This window comes from Anser anser (genome assembly GCF_964211835.1).
Source record: "Anser anser genome assembly, contig: HAP1_SCAFFOLD_229, whole genome shotgun sequence".
Lineage (NCBI taxonomy): Eukaryota > Metazoa > Chordata > Aves > Anseriformes > Anatidae > Anser > Anser anser.
The window spans coordinates 97,501-110,000 of NW_028153873.1; the positions used below are offsets into that span (position 1 = coordinate 97,501).

The 12,500-nt window shown below is 41.8% G+C and overlaps 2 protein-coding genes across 2 annotated transcripts in view; both read left to right on the forward strand.

The window, feature by feature from the left end:
- Positions 1 to 7,120, forward strand: part of LOC310891238 (putative ubiquitin carboxyl-terminal hydrolase 17-like protein 23) — a 12,173-nt gene extending 5,053 nt beyond the window's left edge. Inside the window, exons 2-6 of the mRNA XM_083853507.1 lie at positions 2,732 to 2,844; positions 3,469 to 3,609; positions 4,711 to 4,911; positions 6,004 to 6,114; positions 6,541 to 7,120. Of these exons, the coding sequence (XP_083709633.1) occupies positions 3,597 to 3,609; positions 4,711 to 4,911; positions 6,004 to 6,114; positions 6,541 to 6,599 (384 nt within the window). The 5' untranslated portion in view covers positions 2,732 to 2,844; positions 3,469 to 3,596 and the 3' untranslated portion in view covers positions 6,600 to 7,120. The remainder of the gene's footprint in view (positions 1 to 2,731; positions 2,845 to 3,468; positions 3,610 to 4,710; positions 4,912 to 6,003; positions 6,115 to 6,540) is intronic.
- Positions 7,121 to 9,311: 2,191 nt separating this feature from the next.
- LOC310891239 (putative ubiquitin carboxyl-terminal hydrolase 17-like protein 23) overlaps positions 9,312 to 12,500 on the forward strand; it is a 14,438-nt gene continuing 11,249 nt past the window's right edge. The window contains exons 1-2 of the mRNA XM_083853508.1: positions 9,312 to 11,557; positions 11,984 to 12,051. The gene's annotated coding sequence lies outside the window, so the exon portion shown is untranslated. The remainder of the gene's footprint in view (positions 11,558 to 11,983; positions 12,052 to 12,500) is intronic.

Sequence of the window (12,500 nt, forward strand, 5' to 3'; positions counted from 1 at the left end):
CCTAACCCTTTAACTCCAACCCTAACAACCTTAAAATCCTAACCCTAAACCCTGGAAACCCTAACCCTGAAACCCAACCCTAGTGCCTTAGCCCTGAAACCTTAAAACCCTAACACCTTGTTAAAAACACTCTGTAACTAATAACATAGGCTCAGGCAAGGATCTCAGTGAGGTAGCATTTTTATTCACGAGTGCAATGGCAGGTGTCCCACAAGCCACGTACTAGTTTATACAGTTTAACACAGTTTATATAAATTTTTTTTTTCCCTCTCGGTGACCAGGACCCTCCCCAGTTTCCCAATTGACCGGGTAATCCAGGTTCACAATCTATCTGGTTCTTCACAGAAAATACACAGCTGCTGGCCTGTTACAAGTCAATTTTCTTTTTTTCTTGACTGTTTTCCTCTTTGAGGTGGTAATGTTTCTTACACCGTGATTTCCACCCAATTGCTCTAAGGATTCTGGTTGTCTGCATTTTACAAGGTTGTCTGTGAAGCTTTCTTATCACTGCAAGCATATCTCAGTACCACCTTCCTTCCCTCTAAACGATGTAACTCTGTGCAAAAACATTTTTATTCCCACAACCTTGATCCCCTTACCCTAAAATCCTTATTCCCTTTAACCCTAACAACTCTAACCACAACCCTAACCCTTCATATCAACCCCCCAACGCTAATGACACTGACTAATGATCCAAACCCCAAACTGCCCCTAACCCCAGGCAACTGACAAAGAAACTGACACATAGCTGAAAACTACAAAAAAGGCAAAACCCTGGATACACACCCCAAATCACAAACACGTGACCAAAATGCTACAGAAAAGCCCCAGACGCAGGCCCCAAGCACTACAGCTAGGCCCCAGAAGCTCAAGACACATCCCAAAGCCAAAATGCAAGCCCCAAACGCTACAGAAAAGCCCCCAAACACCAGACGCAGGCTGCAGAAGTCTACAAGCAGGCCCCAACCACACCCGGATGCAGACCCCAACTGTCCACAAGCAGCTCCCAACCCCCCCCCATGAACTGGACCCCACCCCACCCAGATGCAGGCCCCAGCCCCAGCCCCCACGCCCCAGACTCTGGCCCCAAAGGTGTACAACCAGCTCCCAAATGTCCCCCTCAAAGGGAGGCTCCAAAGCCCGCCAGAAGACCCTAGAGTGTACAAGCAGCTCCCAACCCCCCCAGCACAGGCCCCAACCCCCCCCAGACACAGGCCCCAAAGGTGTCCAAGCAACTCCCCACCCTCCCCAGAGGCACACCCCAAAGGTGTACAAACAGCCCCAACCCCCCAAGACCCAGACCCCTACAGTGTACAAGCAGCTCCCACCCCCCCCCGCAAGGCAGGCCCTAACAGTGTACAAGCAGCTCCCACCCCCCCCCAGACGCAGGCCCCACCAAAGGTGTACAAGCAGGCCCCTACAGTATACAAGCAGCTCACAACCACCCCCCCCAGAGGCAGGCCCCAACCCCCTCCAGATGCAAGCCCCAAAGGTGTACAAGCAGCTCCCAACCCCCTCCAGATGCAGATCCCTACATTGTACAAGCAGCTCCCAACACCTGCCCCCAAACGCAAGCCCATACTGTGTACAAGCAGCTCCCAACCCCCACAGATACAGATCCCTACATTGTAGGAGCAGCTTCCAACCCCCCCAGATGCAGGCCCTGACCCCCCCCCCCCCAGCCACAGTCCCCAAAGGTGTACAAGCAACTCCCAACCCCCCCCCCCAGATGCAAGCCCCAAAGGTGTACAAGCAGCTCCACACCCCCCCAAGACACTGGCCCCAAAAGCCTAAATATATGCCAAGAAAGTATTAATGCAAGTGCCAAATGCTACAGACAGGCCCAAAAGCACAGGCCCCAGATGCTCGAGGCCGAGATGTAACTTGGCTTTCTGAATTACTGGAAAGCGGCTTTCATTCTCAGCGAGGTGTGCGCAGGCTAGACAGGATGGGGCTTCAGGCACCTCTTCACCTGTGGAAACACGCTGCCATCAGGCACTGCCATGCCAGACAAGCTTTTTCTGTTAAAACACCCTTCTCAGATGCCCTGTGGCATTCTAGTGACCTGCTTAGCTCCGATTCTAAAGACTAACGTCACAGCCCACCTTGCCTGTGGCACCTGATGAACAGAAGAGAAAGCAACCATACCGTTTGGAAACCGTCACTGCACGTGCTGCTCCTTGATGCTCTGTAACCTCTTCTCAAATCCTCAGCCACTTCTGTGTAGAGCCTGCCATGACACCTGAAAAGCAAAATGGATACCCTTCGCAGTCACCTTGCGCAACTTGGCCATTCCGCTCCAACCCCACTCACGACCAGCCTGCCCTTCTCGTGCTGCTCTTCAGAGTGCAGCTTGGCCCCTCTGAGTCTGTGCAAGGCACCTGCGAAAGAAAAAGAAAAGCATAGGCCGCGGCAGCATCCAAAGCCACAGCACAGCTAGGACAGGTACTCTCATCTGCTCCCTTACTCTGCCAACTCACCTGCCCTCGAGGCAGATGCTTCCATCTGCTCTCTTAAGCTCTTATATTTTAACATTGTATGTGGTTTGGTTTTTTAAGTTAAACAAGTTTAATTTAGAAAGTTATACATGTACTTAAACATCATGAATTATATATATTATGCAAGTAAATATTATTCAAATAGCATAAGCATGCGTGAGACATTAAAACGAGTTTGTTTTGGGGGCGAAAAAGAAGATGCTTTCAAACACTTGTCTCTGCTTGTTTTTAAGGTGTAAAAAGATGGTTCCTGCATCCAAGAGATTTACCATACACCGTTCTTCCAACGTTCTCACAATATCACTGAAAAGAATTTGCAGATTTCACAGGTGGAAAGATCAACAAGGTATATTTACCGCTGTAATGCAACTTTGTCATCATGTAATGGGACATCCCCCAATGCTGAAAGTTGTTAATATTTTCAGACAATAATTGTATCACAGTATCACGGTATCACAGATTTCTAGGTTGGAAGAGACCTCAAGATCATCGAGTCCAACCTCCGACCTAACACTAAGTACTCCACTAAACCATATCGCTAAGCTCTACATCTAAACGTCTTTTAAAGACCTCCAGGGATGGTGACTCCACCACCTCCCTGGGCAGCCCATTCCAATGCTTAATAGCCCTTTCGGTAAAGAAGTACTTCCTAACATCCAACCTAAAACTCCCCTGTCGCAACTTTCGCCCATTCCATTGTAGACCAACGACTGTGGCTTATTCTTTCTCTTAATATCAGTAAAGTTCCTGCTTGACAAGAAGCATATACTTTCCTCTGAGAAGGCTAATTCTTCAGAAAACAGTTCTCTGCAACTTCTAGTATTAAACGTTGCTTATGGGAAGACTTATTTTTAGTGAATCAAGAGATATATTCATATAATTCCAGTCTCTGTTTTTTGGAAGTGTTTTTCTCTGCCTAGTCCACGAAGTACTCTGATATAATTTTTCTATCTTCTTGGTCTCTCTTTAGGAGGTAAAATATCCTGAGTATTTGGACCTCCGAGACTACATGTCTCAATCAAGTGGAGAACCACTCATCTACGCCTTATATGAGGTGCTGGTGCATCATGGTATCAACTGTCACTCAGGACACTATGTATGCTACATGAAGGTAGAAGTCAACATCATTTCTAACAGGGTAAAGGTTGTGCTGGCAAACCAGTTAAAGTGTTACTAGTAGTACTGTTTCTAGGAAAAAAGACTTTCTGAAATAATCCCAAACTTGAAAATGGGATCTTGTATAAAATCTTAAGCTGTGATTGATTCTGCTTAAGAGAGGCCACACGTGTACCTACTGACAAGCTAGGTGATAAGTGTTTTTGTACACTTATAAGTGGTCATTTTGTAAAGAGACTGCTGGAAAATCTGAACAGTGCTGCTGCAGAACTCTGAATGGGGGGATAGCAACTGTCTTAACTGATCTGGAATCTTGAGTTTACTTTTCAGTGGACAGGAGGAGAGTCTCTCAAGGCAAACAGAGAGAGAAATAACACCCGATACTCATGTCAACATAAATTTATGCTCAGAGTGTAGGTGTAGGAACAGCATCGGTATGTATATGGAACATCGGGAGAGGAAACTAGATCGGTATTTACAGCTTTTCTACTTCCTTGTCAGGGAGACGTTATCTCCAAATTAGAAATTGATGTATTTTGAATAAGAGGTGGTGGATCGGATTTATTCTTACTAGTGTTAATATTTGCTCTTGCAGAGTACCTAATATCTGATAATGCATCAATCAATCGTCAAAAATAAACTTAAAAATGTGTAAGGCTTATCTCGTTGGTCGATACAAAGACCAAGGTCTTTTCTCCTTTCTCTTTCAAGTCTAAGTTTGTGGTTTAAGTTATAATAAGGAAAAAAGCAGTAGTTGAGGTAATCAGGTTAAAGATTATAGATGGAGAGGAACTTGGCGTTAGATACTAAAAACAGGATGGCAGTTAGCCTTGCCTTAGAAAAATTAAAATGGTTGACTAAACTTTTTTTTCCCAAAACGTTGTGCTGACCAGCCAATTTGAATTTGGCGGTATTAAAGCTGTCTGCAATAAGTTTTTCTGTTTTGGATTGTAGCTAGTTCCTCTAGGTGCTCCCGCAGAATAGTATTTTTACTATACCTATATATACTTTATATATTTACTATACCTATATATACCTAATGCCTTTCTTAGAAACAAACAAACAAAATCTCTTTTTAAATATAACTTTCTTGCAGTTGTTACTGATGGACTTGCTCCGCCACAAAGGATTCTTTTTCCACCTGAGAAGATACGTATGGATTGGCAAGAAACACAAAGTGTTGGAGTTGGCCTGTACAATCTTGGCAACACACGCTTTCTTAATGCTACTCTACAGTGTTTGACCTACACCCCCCCACTTGCCAATTACATGCTTTCTCTTGAGCACAGCCAGTCATGTGAGTACTTTCTAACAGTATTTTAAATCTGTTGGATAGCTCTGAAGGTGAAAGAACAGCAGTGATTCTGTGAGACAAAGTTACTTGCCTGATTTTACCTGTAGAAGCTGGCTTTGAGCATTGTATTAGCAGTGGGCTCAGAATAGCATATGGAGTGCGTTTAATGCACCATGTGGTTTTTTTGTTTGTTTGTTTGTTTGTTTTTTTAAAAGGATCTTTTCTTGCTTCATGGGAATAATGAAGTGCATTGGACAGTAATGCATTTAATGAACATTTGGCATTTGGGCTATTTGGGCTTCCTGCTGCTAGAAAGGCAATAAAATTTAGGATGTTGGCATCATAGGTCTTTAGTCTTCACAGCCTAGGTTCCATAATGCACTACAATAAATGGTCTGTTCGTTGTTGAACCAATTAAAAAAAAAAAGAAGCAAACAAAAACAAAACCTAGAAAGCAATATGAGCTGTTATGAACATGACTAGATTTTTTTGTGGGACTGTATTAAAATCTAGACTGATTTTGTCCTAAATAAAATGTTGTACTATAAACTAAATGTTGTACTAAACGTGTATGCTTTTTAGGCTGGTATCTTTGTATCGATACCTAGAAATTTAACTGTTTTCTTCCTGTATATAGAAATTGTTTCAGTTAAGAATCCTGTTGAAAAAAGGAGGGCAGAAGTACTATTACATACATTACTTTAGTTTTTCCTTTCTCCCAAAGGACTCGTAGCTCTGTATCATGAAGCTCACCTGACAGCACTGTGCTGAAAATAACCCACATTCTCTTAATGCTGTATCATCAATGTCAAATATTCTTTCCTCATATATTTTGCAGCCTGTGGAGTTCACATTCCTGTCAGCCTTCACAAACGTGACTTTGCAGTAGTCTTTTAGATTTCTCATCACAAAATGCACTTGAACACAAGCTTAATGGATATTTTTATTCTATAAAGTTGTGTGAAATGAAATGTTACGAGACTGTTGGGACAAGGAGAGTGGATATTGTATCTATAGTTTAAATGTTACTTATATGTTTGTTTGTAGTTATGTCTGTTTCGCTAGACTGGGATGCTTTCTTCTTTCACTCTTCAGGTCGTGAACAAGATTTTTGCATGATGTGCACGATGGAGACTCACATTAACCAGGCCCTGCGTTGCACTGTTGATGCCATCGAGCCTACGCGTGTTATCAATAACCTCAGTCGTAAGTGGCTTCAGATGTGTTTCTTTTTCAGTATCTTGTAATCTTCAAATAATTATTTGATGTGTATAAATGGTTTTAACACTGTAAAGAAGAGAGATTTTAGAAATACGAGAATTATTTCATTTTTAAATGAGGTAAATACTATCATCTTCTTATTTAGGAATAGGACAACATTTCCATTTTGGCAGTCAAGAAGACGCACACGAGTTCTTGCGCTATACTGTCGATGCTATGCAGGAAGCGTGCTTGAATGGAAGCACCAAGTCAGCATAAACAAATTCACTTTTATACGTTCTCTAGCACCTTGTAGTCCTTTATTTACTATCAAAACTGAAAGTCTACGTCATCCTTGGTTTTCATAAAACTCTTTGAAGAGTTAACTGTGTGCCTTAAATCTTCTGAGGTCTGATTATAATTTATTTCCAGATTGGACAGATCTTCTCAAGCTACCACCATCATTCATCAAATATTTGGAGGATTTCTAAGATCAAGAGGTACTTTAAAAAATATTCCTGTCCTTAGAACTGATCTGTGTCTTTTGTCGGTAGTAAAGCAGTCTGCAGTTTGTCTAAAGTAGTATCTATCGACAACTTGAATTTGGACAGTTAGTCTCCTCCACGTATTGTTAAGCATTTATATTTTGCTTCCACTGAAGTGCTTGAATTGCAAAGCAGTTTCGGATACGTATGAGGCATTTCTTGATATCACTTTGGATATAAAGGTAGGATGTTTTGTAAATATAATTCATGATGTTTAAGTACATGTATAACTTTCTAAATTAAACTTGTTTAACTTAAAAAACCAAACCACATACAATGTTAAAATATAAGAGCTTGGTGGTGGTTAGAAAGTGGATTGGACTTTGTCCTTCTGTGGAACCCCTGTAAATAGTCTCCGCATAAGGAGACAGCTCCACGTAAGGACACAGTTCAAGAGCTGTGCAAGACGCTGCTTAGTGAGCCAGCACAGGCTGCTAACATTAATTACCACAGAGCCAGCTCACATTCTCAACTCACAGGAACCTGCTGCTGCCTTCCACTCCAAATCATTCTCCATAGCTCCTTGCTTCAGCTCACCACTACTACAAAATGAAGCAACAACAACAACAACAACAACAACAACAAAGCTGCGTCTCCTTATTTCTAAATGAAGTTAAAAGATAACTTATGCTCTAAGTCATGCAATACATAAAACTAATATCTAGTATTAAGACATAATTAGTAATAATCTTACTCGCTACATTTGTAGCAATTCTCTCCATCCAGCTCTTCAGGTTTCACAAATAGTTCTAGAGCTCTGGTAACAGATGAAACCGCCTAGAGGAGCGAGAGAGAAGAGCGTAAAGTCACTGTAAATTCAAAATTCCAGAGATGCACTAGGAGTTTATAAGAGAATCTGACTAATACATACGTAAGCGATCTACTATGAGCACTGTGAAGAAGGAGGCAGGAAGAGCATGCTCAGCGTTTACCTTACCTGGAAGTCATTTTACTTTGAAACAAATCATTTTCCAGTAACGCAGACAGCATCTATAGTGTGCTTTGTCATCAATACTGGGAACAAATCCAGCAGTCTAACAATTAGATGTATATTGAGGTAGAACAACAAAGAAGTATGCAAAGAAGAAATGCTGTTCTGAATAATAGCCAAAATATTCATAGCCACTGTATTTGTTCTCCCCACATAGCTGAAAAAACAACACTTGAAACATATTTTTCAAAACATATTTTAATATCCAGCAGACTGTTCAGTCATCAAGCATTTAAAGACTGTTTTAAATAATCTCTAGATTAATCTAAAAGGAATCCCATAAACTGCAGCCGCTTACCTTTAATATACTCGCTGGATGCGATGGAGCTGTATTTCTTGCTTTCACCTGCACTGGAAGGCTTCCCTTCCTTGTGAGGTTGTTTACTGCCCTCACTTCTGCATTGCTCTCATAAAGAGCCATCTGGAGGATGGCATTCTTCCTTCTTCTCCCGGGTTTTCTTCTGGAAACGAGGACCTAAGTATTCCAAGAAGCCTTTCACTTTCCTGATGTTTCTCCTTTTTCTTCTTTTTGTTACGCTTGCGATTGGCATTGTCAAAGTGGAGCGCAGAGAAATACAAATCATAAAGTCTGAAAGAAACATGCAAGTTAAAAAGAGAAAAAAAGATGTGGCACTTGTTGCATATAGGAAACTTTATTTATTTTACCCCAGGGGATGATTTGCCGCATGTCAGCGATTTTGTGGTACTTTGTGCACATGTAACTTCCTTTAGATGCAGCAAACTTAAGCCCTCAGATTGAAGGACCATAGGTCCTGGTTGGTACACAGATCATTAACAATGGTTAGCTCTGGAATATATGCAAGTAAAAAAAAAAAATGTTTTAACCTAATCCAGAATGGTGTGCAGATGTGATTCAAACTACGTGGTCCAAAGCTAGTGCTCTGACACAATTCAGCAATATCTTTCCTGTCTTCACTGATCAACCTAATAATCCCCAGTCATGATCCCCAGCCAGATTATGCTATCTAAATAACTTAGAAACTATGAAAAACTGGCACCACTGGGGATGCCAGTCGTGCCAGTGCAATCTCTGGACTCACTGCACTGCATCCGCAGTGGTGCCAGTGCACTCTGCAGACTCACTGCAGTACATCCCCGGTGGTGCCAGTGCACTCTCTGGACTCACTGCACTGCATCCCCAGTGGTGCCAGTGCACTCCCTGGACTCACTGCAGTGCATCCCCAGTGGTGCCAGTGCAGTCTCTGGACTCACTGCACTGCATCACCAGTGGTGCCAGTGCACTGCCTGCACTCACTGCACTGCATCCTCAGTGGTGCCAGTGCACTCTCTGGACTCACTGCACTGCATCTTCAGTGGTGCCAGTGCAGTCTCTGGAGTCACTGCAGTACATCCCCGGTGGTTCCAGTGCACTCTCTGGACTCACTGCACTGCATCCCCAGTGGTGCCAGTGCACTCTCTGGACTCACTGCACTGCATCCCCAGTGGTGCCAGTGCACTCTCTGGACTCACTGCACTGCATCCCCAGTGGTGCCAGTGCACTCTGTGGACTCACTGCACTGCATCCCAAGTAGTGCCAGTGCACTCTCTGGACTCACTGCACTGCATCCCCAGTGGTGCCAGTGCACTCTCTGGAGTCACTGCAGTGCATCCCCAATGGTGCCAGTGCACTCTCTGGACTCACTGCAGTGCATCCCCAGTGGTGCCAGCGCACTCTCTGGACTCACTGCCCTGCATCCCCATGGTGCCAGTGCACTCTCTGGACTCACTGCACTACATACCCAAGGTGCCAGTTCACTCTCTGGACTCACTGCACTGCATCCCCAGTGGTGCCAGCGCACTCTCTGGACTCACTGCACTGCATCCCCAGTGGTGCCAGTCCAGAGAGTGCACTGTCACCGCTGGGGATTCACTGCAGTGAGTGCAGAGAGGGCACTGGCACCACTGGGAATGCAGTGCAGTGACTCCAGAGGGTGCGCTGGCACCACTGGGGACTGTTTTGCAAAGAAAAGCGTTTTATTGTTGCTATTCACAGCTTCCATTATTCACAGGTTTTTGAATGCTAACATTGCTCAGGAAAAGATCTGATATTTGTAGGGGTACCGTCATTCCTAGTTATTTGTTTTTACATTGTCCTTGCATTTATTACCATATAATTTCAAGTCTAAGTTTGTGGTTTAAGTTATAATAAGGAAAAAAGCAGTAGTTGAGGTAATCAGGTTAAAGATTATAGATGGAGAGGAACTTGGCGTTAGATACTAAAAACAGGATGGCAGTTAGCCTTGCCTTAGAAAAATTAAAATGGTTGACTAAACTTTTTTTCCCAAAACGTTGTGTTGACCAGCCAATTTGAATTTGGCGGTATTAAAGCTGTCTGCAATAAGTTTTTCTGTTTTGGATTGTAGCTAGTTCCTCTAGGTGCTCCCGCAGAATAGTATTTTTACTATACCTATATATACTTTATATATTTACTATACCTATATATACCTAATGCCTTTCTTAGAAACAAACAAAATCTCTTTTTAAATATAACTTTCTTGCAGTTGTTAATGATGGAATTGCTCCGCCACAAAGGATTCTTTTTCCACCGGAGACGATATGTATGGATTGGCAAGAAACACAAAGTGTTGGAGTTGGCCTGTACAATCTTGGCAACACACGTTTTCTTAATGCTACTCTACAGTGTTTGACCTACACCCCCCCACTTGCCAATTACATGCTTTCTCTTGAGCACAGCCAGTCATGTGAGTACTTTCTAACAGTATTTTAAATCTGTTGGATAGCTCTGAAGGTGAAAGAACAGCAGTGATTCTGTGAGACAAAGTTACTTGCCTGATTTTACCTGTGGAAGCTGGCTTTGAGCATTGTATTAGCAGTGGGCTCAGAATAGCATATGGAGTGCGTTTAATGCACCATGTGTGTTTTTTGTTTGTTTTTTTAAAAGGATCTTTTCTTGCTTCATGGGAATAATGAAGTGCATTGGACAGGAATGCATTTAATGAACATTTGGCATTTGGGCTATTTGGGCTTCCTGCTGCTAGAAAGGCAATAAAATTTAGGATGTTGGCATCATAGGTCTTTAGTCTTCACAGCCTAGGTTCCATAATGCACTACAATAAATGGTCTGTTCGTTGTTGAACCAATTAAAAAAAACAGAAGCAAACAAAAACAAAACCTAGAAAGCAATATGAGCTGTTATGAACATGACTAGATTTTTTTGTGGGACTGTATTAAAATCTAGACTGATTTTGTTCTAAATAAAATGTTGTACTATAAACTAAATGTTGTACTAAACGTGTATGCTTTTTAGGCTGGTATCTTTGTATCGATACCTAGAAATTTAACTGTTTTCTTCCTGTATATAGAAATTGTTTCAGTTAAGAATCCTGTTGAAAAAAGGAGGGCAGAAGTACTATTACATACATTACTTTAGTTTTTCCTTTCTCCCAAAGGACTCGTAGCTCTGTATCATGAAGCTCACCTGACAGCACTGTGCTGAAAATAACCCACATTCTCTTAATGCTGTATCATCAATGTCAAATATTCTTTCCTCATATATTTTGCAGCCTGTGGAGTTCACATTCCTGTCAGCCTTCACAAACGTGACTTTGCAGTAGTCTTTTAGATTTCTCATCACAAAATGCACTTGAACACAAGCTTAATGGATATTTTTATTCTATAAAGTTGTGTGAAATGAAATGTTACGAGACTGTTGGGACAAGGAGAGTGGATACTGTATCTATAGTTTAAATGTTACTTATATGTTTGTTTGTAGTTATGTCTGTTTCGCTAGACTGGGATGCTTTCTTCTTTCACTCTTCAGGTCGTGAACAAGATTTTTGCATGATGTGCACGATGGAGACTCACATTAACCAGGCCCTGCGTTGCACTGTTGATGCCATCGAGCCTATGCGTGTTATCAATAACCTCAGTCGTAAGTGGCTTCAGATGTGTTTCTTTTTCAGTATCTTGTAATCTTCAAATAATTATTTGATGTGTATAAATGGTTTTAACACTATAAAGAAGAGAGATTTTAGAAATACGAGAATTATTTCATTTTTAAATGAGGTAAATACTATCATCTTCTTATTTAGGAATAGGACAACATTTCCGTTTTGGCAGTCAAGAAGACGCACACGAGTTCTTGCGCTATACTGTCGATGCTATGCAGGAAGCGTGCTTGAATGGAAGCACCAAGTCAGCATAAACAAATTCACTTTTATACGTTCTCTAGCACCTTGTAGTCCTTTATTTACTATCAAAACTGAAAGTCTACGTCATCCTTGGTTTTCATAAAACTCTTTGAAGAGTTAACTGTGTGCCTTAAATCTTCTGAGGTCTGATTATAATTTATTTCCAGATTGGACAGATCTTCTCAAGCTACCACCATCATTCATCAAATATTTGGAGGATTTCTAAGATCAAGAGGTACTTTAAAAAATATTCCTGTCCTTAGAACTGATCTGTGTCTTTTGTCGGTAGTAAAGCAGTCTGCAGTTTGTCTAAAGTAGTATCTATCGACAACTTGAATTTGGACAGTTAGTCTCCTCCACGTATTGTTAAGCATTTATATTTTGCTTCCACTGAAGTGCTTGAATTGCAAAGCAGTTTCGGATACATATGAGGCATTTCTTGATATCACTTTGGATATAAAGGTAGGATGTTTTGTAAATATAATTCATGATGTTTAAGTACATGTATAACTTTCTAAATTAAACTTGTTTAACTTAAAAAACCAAACCACATACAATGTTAAAATATAAGAGCTTGGTGGTGGTTAGAAAGTGGATTGGACTTTGTCCTTCTGTGGAACCCCTGTAAATAGTCTCCGCATAAGGAGACAGCTCCACGTAAGGACACAGTTCAAGAGCTGTGCA